The following is a 14,395-nucleotide window of genomic DNA, read 5'->3' on the forward strand; positions in this document are numbered from 1 at the left end:
TTTGCTTCTGCGTCTACATGTTAATGGGAAAACTGAGGCCCAGTAAGACACACTAATTGATTTAGGATTACCCCCAGGTGATAATAGAGCAGAAGGAAGGAACCCCCCCACCGTAGCCGCTACTGAATTATTATTGAAGAATTTGGTCCCAACTGTCCTGAGAAGACCTTAAGTTTGTATAGCAGTTCTTCAGCCTATTTTCCCTAATGTTCATTTGGAAAAATGAGGCTCCAGTTCCCATGAGCACCAGTCTCCTGACATCAGGTTAGATGCAAGACCCTCTCCTCTTAAGGAGACCAGAAGGAATTCCTGTCCCTTCCTATCCCCTTTTCTGCCCTGTGGCCTAGAGGTGCTAACAGTCTCTTTTTCTTCCCATAGAATCATGATGAAACGTGGAGGAATTACTTTTCGGACATTGATTTCTTCCCCAATGCTGTTTATACCCACTGCTACGACTCGTCCGGAACGAAACTCTTTGTGGCAGGAGGTCCCCTCCCTTCAGGGCTCCATGGAAACTATGCTGGGCTCTGGAGTTAATGACAACTAACTCTTTCCCAAAATGTAGAGATTTACACTAACTTCCATCCTTAGTTTCCTTGTTTCTTTTGATTTTCTTCCAATTGTTTGAGGCCCTCATTTTAGTGGGAACACAAGAGTTTGCCTATGGTTTAGGCACTTGACAGGAAGCTCTGTACAGAAATCTGAAGTGTTTTTTGTTGTTTTTTCCTTTTTTCGCTTTTGGTAATCAGAGTTTCTTCTTTTTTCTTTCTGGCTTCTCAACCAAACATTGTTAATTCTTATTTGTATTTTTTCTTTAAGTGACACACACTCTCCCCTCTCTGGCTTCTGGCAGAGGCTGGCATAGTCATTCTCACCCTTACTTCACTCTTGAGAGGTAGGGTTCCTTTATAATTATGTGGTTGCTGTCAGACTTTCTGTGAAAGTTTGGGGGCTGTCTTTGTGTGTGTGTGTGTGTGTGTGTGTGTGTGTGAGAGACAGAGAGAGAGAGAGAGAGAGAGCGCGCGAGCGAGAGAGAGAAAGAGAACTTGTGTGCCTGCAAATACCGTGTGTCACTGAAATTACCTGGAGTAAGAATTACTTGTAATTAAAATATTTATAAAAGAAACAACTTTATTCACAGAGTCAGCTTTGGGACTAGTCTTTATCTTGTTTTTTTAAAGTCTAACAGCACTGATTATAGGAAGTAAAAACAGAAAGAAAAACAGTCACCACCAGGAAAACCCTTTGAGTTAGATGGCAGGCTTCCTGGTGACTTTCATGCCAGGACTCCAGGGTGATCCGTCCCCTACCTGTCTTCCCAACCTTGTGTTCCCCAGGTGAGAACACTTCTCTGTGTCATTTCCATGTCATCGTCCCATCTACTGAGCCAGTGGCCACTCCCCTAAAACATCAGGGTTTCCAGATGCAGTTCTCGAGGCTGCAGAAGCATTGGTAGAACTTGGTAAAGAGAATCCCTATCCCAGTCTTCCTTTTCCTTCCCTCAAACAAGACCTGATATGGTATCTCAGGGGCCTGGAGCACGGGGCCTTACATTTGCTAAGATTCACATACTCAGTCCCCTTGGCTTTGTGGAGAAACTTCTCCTTTGCCTTTCTTCTAATCTTGTGGGTTTTGCTTTGCTTTTCTAAATTGGGTTCAGTCCAGGAGGGTGGGGGTAAGCAGGGGGTTTATCTGTGTGTAGCGAGTGCTTCATGTGTGGAATGTTCATTTTCTTATTACAGTGGGGCTGGGGTTGAAGCCGCCTCTCCCACTCTGTTGGCTTAGCCCCAGGGTGGTGGTGGTGGCCTAGAGCCAGCAACATTGTGCATGTAAAAGCATTGATGTGATTAGTAATTTGTTCCTCCCTTGAACTGTGTTTAGTCTGAGGTTTTGAAACTTGCAGGCAACTGACTGACCGTGATGTCCAGTTATTCCTTGCTTTTTACGCATCATGTTGCAGATAGCAGCTGTTCCCACCCACAAATTCCTCCTCCATTCTAAGCACATACTCTGCTTCTGTCAACAGCCCATCCTGGGGGAAAGGAAAAGTCTTATTTATTCCTGCACTCTCATTTCTAAATTGCTCTCCCAGTTATCCCCCTCTGCTCTGGGTGTAAGTGGGGAGATGGAAAAAAAGAGTGCCTTCTCCTTGGTAATGGGGGCTGGTGGGAGAGGAGACAGCAAGTCCACCCTATCTTGGTTATACAAGGCACATACCACAGGTTCTAGAATTCTCATCTTCTAACCTAGAGAAATAGGTGCTATAAACAGGGAATTAAGTAAAATGCTGGATACTATAGATCTTTTAATTGTCTTAATTTTTTTTCTATTCTTAAACTACAGGCTGTAGATTTCTTAGTTCTCACAGAACTTCTATCATTTTAAACCAACTTGTATATTAAAAAAAAAAAAAAAAGATCTTAAGTAGGATGTTTTGTACTGTTGCCAGACCCTCTTCTGTGATGGGTAATATGTTTGATTGTTTGAGATTTTGTTTTTAAAAATGTAGCACTTGACTTTTTGCCAAGTAAAAAAATAAATATTATTCCAGTTGCAGAGTGGTTTGAGTAAATATGTATAGCCAAGAAGCAGCGGGGTAAAAGCCCCAAATGACTAGTTGAAAGTTTACCTTGGGGGGCTAGGATTGCTTGGAACAGAAGGGAACACAAGAGTTCCCTCAAAGTTAAGGGCAAGTCAAGTACAATCACACGAACACTTAGACCTACTTGCTCCTGGTCCCCAGCCCTGGCCAAAGATCATTTATTCTGGGGTCCAGGTCCAGTTGAGGATGAATATGCCCAGGCAAGAGGACACAGTGACCAAGGTGAGTGATGCTCTTCCCAGATCTGGTTTGGGGGTGTACCTGAGAGAAAGGCAAACTGCTGAATTGTACCACCATCCTCATCACCAATCCTGGAAGATTCATCAGGGCTGGGCCACAGAGGTAGACAAAGCAGTATATTCCTCTGTCTCAAGGCACTTGTTTCTCTCTAGACAAGCTAGATACACCTGCCCTTTGCACCTACCTTGGAGACTGACTACAGAATAAAATTCATACAGGCATCTACCTATGTGATCAAAGGCCACAAAACAGGAAGGGAGAGGTGAATTAGTTGAGGCAATTAAGAGGGCTTCCTAAAGGAGAAAAACCTTTTCCAAAATGAAGTTTTTAGAATTTCCAATCCATGAGACAGTGATGGGTGTTTGCAAAATGTTCCTTGGTCAAATTATTTCTGGGAAATGCAAATGTAAACAAAGACATGCTTTTTCCCAACCTCAGGTTTTGGTTACTGTGGAACTTGGGTCCATGGAACATGCTCAGAGAAAGGTGATGGGGTCTGAGGGGGGACCTGGCCTAGGCTTCGGGCCGCCATGGAATCTTGGCCCTGCTCCTGTTTTCCAGCTAGACTTTCCAGCAAAGTATGTATCTCACAGAAAAGCTTTGTGGACTTTATAGGGTCCCTCCCTTTCCTGCCAGTCCCAATTCCCTTGCCATGAAAGAACTTCCTTGTTCTCCCTCAGGCCACATGCCTCGTTCCCCTGGTCTACTTGCTGCTCCCATCATCCTTGGGTCCTTTTACAGAAGGCTTTGGAACCTAATTTATGTTGAGTTCCCTACCCCGCAACTCCAAGAGTTGACTAGTATTAATCAGGCCTTTAGTAGTGTTTTATTTTTATTTTTTAAAGTTCACCCATTTATTTTGAGAGCACCTGTGAGAGCAGGAGAGGGGCAGACAGAGAGGGACAGAGAGAGAATCCCAAGCTGGCTCCATGCCACCAGCACAGGTCCAACATGGGGCTTGAACCCAGGAACCATGAGGTCATGACCTGATCTGAAACCAAAGGTCAGGCCCAACTGACTGAACCACCCAGGTGCTCTTTTTGTTCTGCTTTTTTAAAAAAAGTACTCACCCCACATGGGGCTCAAACTCACGACCCCAAGATTAATATCAGGTCTTCCAACTGAGGCAGCCAGGCATCCCTGGCCTTCTGTGTTTCTAATTAAGCTGAAGACTCCCAGTCTAGCCTCTCTGATCCAACTGCCATCCAGACAGTTCCTAGAGTGGGTACCCAGAAATAGCAAGTCAGGATGTCAAGACCCTTAGCTTAGCATTGGGGTCAATTGTAAAAGTCAGCCAATGACCCAAGTGTTTTTTTCTTTCCTTTCCAATTGGCTGATGTCTGGGAGCCAACAATGGGTGAGGTTGGGGGTGGCTGTCATTCAACGTTACTTGGTTTTAGCCACATCTCATTCATGCTAGTGTGCTGAGATGACTGGATGCTTTGCAAGGGTAGAAATATGGGCTAAGTTTGGAACCACCGATGAAGACAAAACAAAGTTTGAGTTTCTTAACTTGTTTTTTCTGCCCTTCCTTCAGCTCCTCCAAAAAAATAATCCAGAGAAACAAATGTGAGAAATTTGTTTCTATACTACCACCAGAGAGAGGTGTGAACTGAACTGCTCAAGATGGGGTTGTAAGCTCTTCTGTTTCAGCGCTCCAAGACAGGGCTCTGAGCTGTCCTCTCAAATTCCTATTGGGTTGAACCTCACCTCTAAACACTCCTCTTGATTAGTGTGTAATTGCTGAAGTCAGAATTTTAAAAGGATAATAATACTCATTAACTGAGCTCAGTGTCACATGTTTACTGCATTTCTTGTTAAGCACCATTCAGAGCTATAATTAACATCCCTACTGCTATGGACAAGAAGAAAACAAATGAACAGCTTCCCTCACTTGTAGCTACTCTTTTCTTAACTGGTGGCAGCTTGAACAGAGGACTGGAAATAATAAGACTCCGGGGTCAAGGCCATTGCCCATTGCAGAGAACACTGTGCTGGGTACCATGGCCTGAGGTGTGGCGGTTTGGGCCCTGTAATGTATTGCTTATGTGAGAAACATCCTTCATTTTTACCACCACCACCCTCTCTGCTCCTCTAGGCTCTTTTGCTAAAAACACAAAATTATTGTCCCAACCACCATGCTTCAATTTCTACCAAACAATCTTTCTTCCCCCCTGGGAAAGAGGAGTTTTCTATCACTGATTAGAGATACTGTTGCTGTTCCTTGAAGGGGGATATGCTACTCCCAAGTTCTGACCAACCACTCAGGGTAAGTGGACCAAAAGGGGAGGGTATGGGTTCTGTTTTAGTTCTACTGCAGCTGCTTGTGACCGTGACTTTGAACAAGTCTTTTCCCCTCTTTAGTTTTTTCACCTTCTACAATGAGGAGTTCAGATTAGAGACATTAGATGATTTCCTGGGTCCTTAACATCCACAACTACTCTAGTGCAGGAAGTCTAAAAAATAGGAAGCAATCCCTCCCCTCAAGCAGTTTGTCTTCAAAACAGGTAAATATTATAGCAGGGCTTGTAAAATTTCATTAACGTGTCTTATTTTCCTAATGGCTTCTGATAAAACATTGAGAATTGTGGGTTGGATAGTGTCTCCCCAAAATTGAAATCTATCCGGAGCTTCAGAATGTGACCTTATTTGGAAATAGGGTCTTTTCAGATAAAAATAAGGTAAGGATCAAGATGAGATCATACCAGGTTAGGGTAGGCCCTGCAGTGAGGAGTTTCCTATGTAAGAGAGAAAAGGACATACAGGGACGGACACACAAGACAACATGAAGAGAGACAGATTGGAGTGATGTATCTTTAAGCAAAGGAATTCCAGGAGCCACCAGAAGCTGGAAGAGGCAAGGAAAGATTCTCTCCTAGAGCCTTGGGAAGGAGCATGGCCATGCTGACACCCTGATTTTGGACTTCTGGCCTCCAAAACTGTAAGGGAATGGATTTCTGTTGTTTTAACACCACCAAATTTGTGGGAATTTGTTTTGGCAGCCCTAGCAAACTAATACAGGAATATTCTGAGGAATTTTCATATACCAATTTTTATAAAATCACATGATACGTAAGAAAAAAAATTTTTTGTGATAATACAAAGATGAATGGTAGTCACATAATAGTGCTGAGACGTGCAAAAGCAAAAATTAAAGCCCAGAACCACACTTGAATTGATTCTGCCTGACTCTGTCCATTCCAGGACCAAGGCAGTAATCCCCAAACTGCTCACCTCTGGTTGCTTTTTCCTACCTATCTCAAACTGAATATTTTTAAAAAAATTTTTTAATGTTTATTTTTATTTTTGAGAGAGAGAGAGAGAAATAGAGTATAAGCAGGGGAGGAGCAGAGAGAGTGGGAGACAAAGAATCTGAAGCAGGCTCCAGGCTCTGAGCTGTCAGCACAGAGCCCAACGTGGGGCTCAAACCCACAAACTGGGATCATGACCTCAGCTAAAGTCAGATGCTTAACCGACTGAGACACCCAGATGCCCCTGAACATTTTAACTTTTACTCAAGGTCATCTTTTCACAGTGCAGATTGTCTTAGGATGCCTTCCTGAATGTATTGGCCAATAACACGTACAGCTATCTGCAGTCCTCCTTGACAGCAGGAGATAATAGGAGATCTAGCTAAAGCCTGTGATAAACTTGCTCTACTATAGAATCTGCCTTGTGCCTGCCTGTGCAGACCTGAGTTACTAGCCAGGGTGTGAGGAAAGATCAAGGATGCATGAGTCAAGGATAGAGAATGCATGAGTCATTAGGTAAAGTTACCATTGACTATATTGTTTTTAGGCTACTAGTTAATCTATCTGGTGGCTGTGGACTTTATTAGGAAACCTTAACCTATCCAAATGAATTTATTGTGTTGAAAAATTGATTATATCCATTGACCCAGCAGTTTCACTTTTGAGAATTTTAGGAAATGTTCTAGGCAAACATGCAAAGATAGATGTATAAGGATGGTTTGTCATAGCATTGATTATTTAAAAAAAAAAAAAACAAAAACTTGGAAGTATCCTAAGTATTAGTAAGGAAATGCTAAATGAAAATTTAAAATATTTCCAAGTCAGGGTACCTGGGTGGCTCAGCTGGTAGCATCTGACTTCGGCTCAGGTCATGATTTTGTGGTTCATGGGTTCAAACCCCATGTCAGGCTCTGCACTAACAGTGTGGACTCTGCTTGGGATTCTCTCTCTCTCCCTCTTTCTCTGCCCCTCCCCTACTTGTGCTTTCTCTCTCTCAAAATAAATAAATGAACTTAAAATATTTGTAGGTCAATCTCATCACAAAAAGAGAGACCACCAGATATTATGTGCCTCCTGATGGGTTGCAATAGGAAGTTTCGCTTTTTGTAGGTTTTTTAATGTTTTTTCTTTTTAATTTATTTTTGAGAGAGAGAGAAACAGAGTATGAGTGAGGGAGGGTCAGAGAGAGAGGGAGACACAGAATCTGAAGCAGGCTCCAGGCTCTGACCTGTCAGCACAGAACCTGATGCAGGGATCGAACTCATGAACCACAAGATCATGACCTGAGCCAAAGATGGATGCTTAACTGATTGAGCCACGGAGGTGCCCCTGTTTTGTTTTTGTTTTTAAGATTTTATTTTTTTTAATTTTTTTTTTTTTCAACGTTTATTCATTTTTGGGACAGAGAGAGACAGAGCATGAACGGGGGAGGGGCAGAGAGAGAGGGAGACACAGAATCTGAAGCAGGCTCCAGGCTCTGAGCCATCAGCCCAGAGCCCGACGCGGGGCTCGAACTCACGGACCGCGAGATCGTGACCTGGCTGAAGTCGGACGCCTAACCGACTGCGCCACCCAGGCGCCCCCAGATTTTATTTTTTTTAAGTAGTCTCTACACCCAATATCAGGCTTGAACCTACAACCCTGAGATCAAGAGTCACATGCTCAGGGTGCCTGGGTGGCTCAGTCAATTGAGTGTCTCATTTCAGCTCAGGTCATGATCTCGCATTTCTGGAGTTCGAGCCCTTTGTCAGGCCATCTGCTGTCAGCACAGAACTGACTTAGGATCCTCTATCTCCCTCTCTCCTGCCCCTCCCCCACTTGCGCATGGGCACACACTCTCTCTCTCAAAAAATAGACAAACATTAAAAAAAAAAAAAAAAGGCACATGCTCCACCAACTGAGCCAGCCAGGTGCTCCTGCAATAGGAAGTTAACAGCATTACCTAAGAAGTGTTCTTGCCAGAAAATCAAACTTGATCTGAACAAGCACAGATCTATCTATCAGCTCTCAGAAAATACAGTGACTGGAGGAATATATTAATGGTATAATGGGGATGCAAACAATCAAATTCAGGATGTAGAGGAAATGACCTGTTTTTTTCCCAAGAAACAAGTAGCAAGAAGGACAACTGTAACAGATTAAGGGAGACTTGAGTTATATATATCAAGCAAATGTAATGCATACATGGTGTTTACATCCTGATTCAAAACAATGCAAAACAATGCTACGGTAAAAAGAAAATTAACACTGACTAGATATTAGGTAATAATAATGGTTGTTGGCAATCTGGCTGGCTCATAGGTAAAGCATGTGACTCTTGATCTCAGGTTTGTGAGTTCGAGCCCCATGTTGGGTATAGATATTACTTTAAAAAATTTTTTTAAATAATGATTGTTAATTTTTCTAGGTATAATAATGATATTGTGGTTATGTTTTAATTTATTTTGTAAATATTTTATTTTTTTAAAGTAATCTCTACACCTAACGTGGTGCTTAAACTCATGACATCAGGATCAAGAGTTGCATGCTCCTCCTACTAAGCCAGCCAGGTTGCCCCATGGTTATGTTTTTTAAAAATCCTTAGCACTTAGAGATATTTATGGATGAAATAACATGAGGTCAAGAATTTGTTTCAGGGGTGCCTGGGGTGATTCAGTTGGTTAAGTATCCCACTCATGATCAGGTCATGATCTCACAGTCATGAGATCGAGCCCTGCATTGGTCTCTGCTGAGAGTGGAGCTTTCTTAAGATTCTCCCTCTCCCTCTCCCTCTCCCTCTCCCTCTCCCTCTCTCTCTCTCTCTCTTTCTCTCTCTCTCTCTCTCTCTCTCTCTCGGGTGCCTGGGTGGCTCAGTTGGTTAAGCTTCTGAGTCTTGGTTTTGGATCCGGTCATGATCTCACAGTTTGTGGGTTCGAGCCCTGCATCAGGTTCCACACTGACAGTTTGGAATCTACTTGGGATTCTCTCTCTCTGCCTCTCCCCCATTTGTGCTCTCTCCCTCTGTAAAAAAATAAAATAAATCTATTCAAAAAAAGAAGAATTTGTTTTAAATAATTCAGAAGGTTAAGGGTGCCTGGGTGGGTCAGTCAGTTAAGCGTCAGACTTCGGCTCAGTTCATGATCTCACAGTTCATGGGTTTGAGCCCCGTGTTGGGCTCTCTGCTGTCAGTGCAGAGCCTGCTTCAGATCCTCTGTCCCCCTATTTCTCTGTCCTTCCCCTGTTTGTGCTCTAGTGCACCCTCTATCTCAAAAAAAAAATAAACATGTAAGCATGTCAGGTTATTGGGTGGCTGGCTATTATCTGTCACTCTTCCCTACTATCAGTAGGTCTGACTGTTTATCTTGTACATTCTCACATCTGTTCCCATTTGCTGTGTGTGAGAAACTACAGTATGAAGCTTATGGGAGTGAATGGCATTTAAAAAAATAATAATTCAGAAGGTTACATTTTTTTACAGCAATATGTTTATAATTGTTGAAGCTGGTAGATGAGTATATGGGGGCTCCTTATACTAGTGTCTCTAATTTTGTAATGTTATAAATTTTCCATCATAAAAAAATTTTAATGATATATGCAAGTAAATCTATATGTTCCTTTTTTTTTTTTAATTTGTTTATTTAATTTTTGAGAGCACAAGCAGGGGAGGGATAGAGAGGAAAGACAGAATCCAAAGCAGGATCTGTGCACAGAGCCTGATGGCAGGGCTCAAACTCACACACTGTGATTTCATGACCTGAGCTGGGATCAAGAGTCAGATGCTTAACCCACTGAGCCACCCAGGCACCCCATGTGTTCTGACCTAGAATGATTGCTCAGATATATTATTACATAACAAAGTAGTTACAAACCAGCGTATAAAGCAGGATCTGTTATAAAATTCATACATATCTATATTTAGGTATCGGAAAAATCAGTAGAATGTTATCAATAGAATGTCAGTAGTGGGTCTTTTGGCAGCAGAGTTTCAGTGATAACTTGTATTTTCTTATCGTGTCCTTAAGATGCCCCCTCCCAGTTTTGTTACAATATGTGTTGATTGTGAATAAGCATTTATAATAAAGGATAGTGGACAAAGAATATTGATGTCCTTTGCTCAAAAAGACTAAAACAGGGGCACCTGGCTGGCTCAGTTGGTAGAGCATGCGACTCTTGATCTCTGGTGTTGAGTTCAAGCTCCAGGTTTGGTGCAAAGAAAGAAACAAAAAACTATGGGGTGCCTGGGTGGCTCATTCAGTTAAGTGTTCCACCCTTGATTTCAGTTCAGGTCATGATTCTCACAGTTCGTGGGTTTGAGCCCCGTGTCAGGCTCTCCTCTGGCAGTGTTGAGCCTGCTTGGGATTCTGTCTCCCTCTCTCTCTGCCCCTCCCCTCCTTGCTCTTTTTCTCTCTCTCTCTCAAAATAAATAAACACTTAAAAATTAATTTATTACTTAACATTATTGAAACCTTCAAAACAGGGTCAATAACTTCAAGAAGGAGACTATGATTAACTCAGTTTATAATTCAGCAACATTTGCTGGTCAAAACTGTAATGGTATATATGGAGAGTGGAATGAATTTCTCTCTCAAAATAAACAAATGAATATAAAAACAACAACAACAAAACTTGGGGCGCCTGGGTGGCTCAGTCGGTTAAGTGTCCGACTTCAGCTCAGGTCATGATCTTGTGGTTCACGAGTTCGAGCCCCGCGTCGGGCTCTGTGCTGACAGCTCAGAGCCTGAAGCCTGCTTCCGATTCTGTGTCTCCCTCTCTCTCTGACCCTCCCCCCATTCATGTTCTGTCTCTCTCTGTCTCAAAAATAAATAAACGTTAAAAAAAATTTTTTAAAAAACCAAAAAACTAAAACATTCCTCATTTCCCTTTCCTTTGGCATGAACGTTCTGTTTAGGGCAGTTAGCTCATTCATCCTCTCAACTTTCCTTTTCAAAACTGTTCTCAATCAAACAAGAAACTACTCACAACTCCAGTTAAAATAATCTTCTCAAAAGTCTTCCATGATCACATCTCTCTACAGGGAGCCTGGCTTTTTGGGGTCTTTCCAAGCACAGACAAATACAGGATTGTCCTGAGAGACCAGAAACTTCTGGGGAGACTGGGTAAATTCCCTTGGTCCAATGAATCCATCATACATCCAGTAGGGGGAGCCAGACCTTAGTTCCCAAACTCTTGGAGGTATCATTCCTGCATGAACTCAACATGGAGTGTGAGCAAAGATACACACAATACACATTTTTGGAGGCAGGCAGAGCTGTAATATCAGTCTTGAAGGAAGATTTTTTTTGTTTGCTTTGGGTTTTTGTTTTGTTTTGGGTTTGTTTGTTTGTTTGTTTTGCTATAATGAACTTTTCAGAGTAGCGATCCTTGAACCAAGTTCCCCTTTACATTTATGAACAGATACGATTTACAAAAAGATGCGCACATAACTTCTCAAAAGTATGTGTGTATGTGTGCATGCCTATGTGGCTTAAAGTTAGGCAGGAGGCAGCTTGGAGAAAGAGCGCTGGATCTGAGGTTGAAGTTAAATCCTTTCTCTAATGATTAACCGGCTCTTTGGCTGTAAGCTATTTGAATCTCTGGGCTGATTGTGAACTTCAGCGATAAGGGATGTGAAGGTTCTTTGAAATAGAGCACAACTATAAAGCATTCTCAGGGCTCCGAACAGCCTGAGCCATCTATTGAGATTTCACAGTCCCAGGGACATGGCAGATCTCCCTTACTTAAACTCAGTCCAAATAATCTTGACTATCGGGCAGCCAGGAGCATGAGGACTAGCTGGTGTTTACTTTGACAAAAAGCTGCAAGTCTTCAAGCATCTAGCCAGTCTTTTACCTAAACAGGAACCATGAGCCTTTTTATCCCTCCTGGTTGCAACCTCCCCTTTTAGCCACAGACAGATGAGGGGCTTAGCTAGGCTGACCACATGGGAGTAAGAATCCATGTGTGACCCTTCCCCCAAGACACTGGGGACCTAAGCAACCCTGGAGAGAGCTGAAATCTGGGCTCCCTGAGACACGGAGAGGCAGCTTCTCAGATAACACTAAGAACTCTGCTAGAGACTGAGCTGGTAGAATTGGAGAAAGGCCTCAGGAAAAGAGGCATTGGTACTCATACTTCCCCTACTCCAACTTTTGCCCCTGCTGATCAGGGTTACGGGATGACAAACATCAGCTTTGCCCCATTAGCAAGGCTTCAGCAGCTACAGATCCAGGTTGGGTCCACCTGTGTTTAGTGTCAGGTGCTGATTTGTGTTTTCCCTGAGTTCTTGCCCTGTCCCAGGTCTCTGCACCTTCTATAGCTAGCTGTGGCTCCATTTGGGGACAGTGGTTTTCTGCAGGGGTTATTCCTCAGCAGGTCATGTTCAGGCCTGCAGGAACTGGTTTAACTTGCTTCTGAGAGTCTTGACTCCACCCCAGACTCCTTTGGCTTCAGGGTAGGGAGTTGGAGGGGTGGGGGAGGAGGAGACAAGATACAACCAAAAGGAACAATGAAGTCAGGAAATCCCTGAAGAAGTAACTTTACTCTGAGGGAGGAGAGGGTCCCGCAAGGTTCCCTGAGGTTCCACCAACCTATCTCTTCACAGGTCACAGGAGACTCCAGCCTTTCCTATAGTTAGCGTCACTCCTGGTTCTCCAGGATGTTGTGCTCTTAGAGAAGTCTTCCCTGCCCATCACCACTGCACAGCTCTCCAGGAGCAGTCACCTAATGGACAGGACTCACCCTCTGTAAAACTAGACTCACGTTCAAGGTCAGGACCTGACCTGTTATCTGAATGAACCTCCACCAGGTCTGTGTGGAGTCAGCCCCTGGAAGCTTACATCCACCTATCCAGTCTTCTGCTTCCATCAGTATGACAGGTCAGTGCCCTAACTTGCAGCTTTCTTGTCTCTTATGTTCCTGGTGATTTGCTGTGTTGTATACCTCAAGGCCAAATTAGGAGGGCATAAACAAGCATTGTCTGAAATTCTAGTAAATAAAATGTTGATAGGTGTGTTTTCCTTGTCCCTGGCTTCTGATTATGTTTAGCCAATGGAGATTAGGAGGATGAAGGAGAAGGCTGTGAGAGTGTTTATGCCCCAGCACATACTCCACCTTCTGAAAAGCGAGTCCCTATAAACCCATCCGGTATCCCTTTCCATATACTCTCTGCTCCCTGCCTGTTGTCCCCTCAAATCCAGTAGTGATTATGTTTCCCCACTGGCACTAGCCCTGGGGTATAGCACCATCTCTTGTTGCCTTTCCTTTAAACTCTCTTCAGAAAACAAAACAAAAACCCCTCTCCTTGGTTACCCGTTTCTTGCTGGGACCCTGAAAGATAGGACAGGTATCACAAAGATAGATGAATCACCACCTAACCTGTCACTTGTCTGTGGGAACTTAACAAGTAACTCAAACTTTCTGAGCTTCGGTTTCCTCATATGTAAAATACTACAGGGAAAGGAAAGGTACTCTGAGGTCACTTACAGCTCTCAGAATCTTTGGTTCTAAGGTGATAAGTGTAGCTACAGAATTCAACCAGGAAAACATGAGTCAGAATGGAAAAATATGTAGAATTATTGCATTGGGCATTTGGGTGCAGGGGTTAGGGGTTACCGCAGAGTTAAAAGTTGGTAGGAAAAAAGTCAAGAAATGGGTCCATCTATGCCGCCTGTAATTTTTAAGCTTAGTCCTTTCCAAGAAATTCTCTAGAGTTGTGGTAGGAATCAGCTTTTATTTTATCTTTAGCTCTGTATTTGTCTTCTCTTATTAGAAAATGTAGGAAAAATGGGGCACCTGGCTGGCTCTTGATCTCAGGGTCATGAGTTCAAGCCCCACATTGAGTGTGGAGCCTACTTAATATAAAGTAGCAAGAATATCGTTCTCCTTTGTTTTTTTCTCAATCTATTTCTTTTAATCTCTTTCTATGTATCTAGTCTCTCTGTATTTGTTTCCTTTTAATTTCTCTGTTTCTCTCCATTAAGACGAAGAAAAGGGGGAAAAAAAGGGACATTTTCCTCAGTGGGGGGAATCAAGAAGTTCCTGAACAAAGGCACCTAGCAGGCACACAAATGAGGCAGCCAGAACTGACCTGCCCCTGGAACTGCCACTTAGAGGGAAAGAGTCCCATGCTGGAAACTTTGGGCGCTGGCGTTTTCCCAGGCCAGACCAAGGCTGACCATTAGTTTTAACTCTACACTTTGGACTGAATTTATTTTGAACAGAATTCACCTGGCTATCTCTATCACCACTCAGGTGCCTTGTACGTGTGATTTCAAAAAAAGTGCTTAAGTACCAGAAAGGGAGGCTGAGATTTCTTTTTAACTGG

The 14,395-nt window shown here is 43.1% G+C and overlaps 1 protein-coding gene across 2 annotated transcripts in view; it reads left to right on the plus strand.

Moving 5' to 3' along the window:
- Positions 1 to 2,556, plus strand: part of DCAF12 (DDB1 and CUL4 associated factor 12) — a 37,973-nt gene extending 35,417 nt beyond the window's left edge. For both annotated transcript variants that reach the window (XM_047830743.1, XM_047830744.1), the window contains exon 9: positions 379 to 2,556. In XM_047830743.1, coding sequence (XP_047686699.1) covers positions 379 to 537 — 159 coding nt within the window. In that variant the 3' untranslated portion in view covers positions 538 to 2,556. The remainder of the gene's footprint in view (positions 1 to 378) is intronic.
- The last annotated feature ends 11,839 nt before the right edge of the window (positions 2,557 to 14,395 follow it).

The sequence above is a fragment of the Prionailurus viverrinus genome, chromosome D4 (genome assembly GCF_022837055.1).
Source record: "Prionailurus viverrinus isolate Anna chromosome D4, UM_Priviv_1.0, whole genome shotgun sequence".
Lineage (NCBI taxonomy): Eukaryota > Metazoa > Chordata > Mammalia > Carnivora > Felidae > Prionailurus > Prionailurus viverrinus.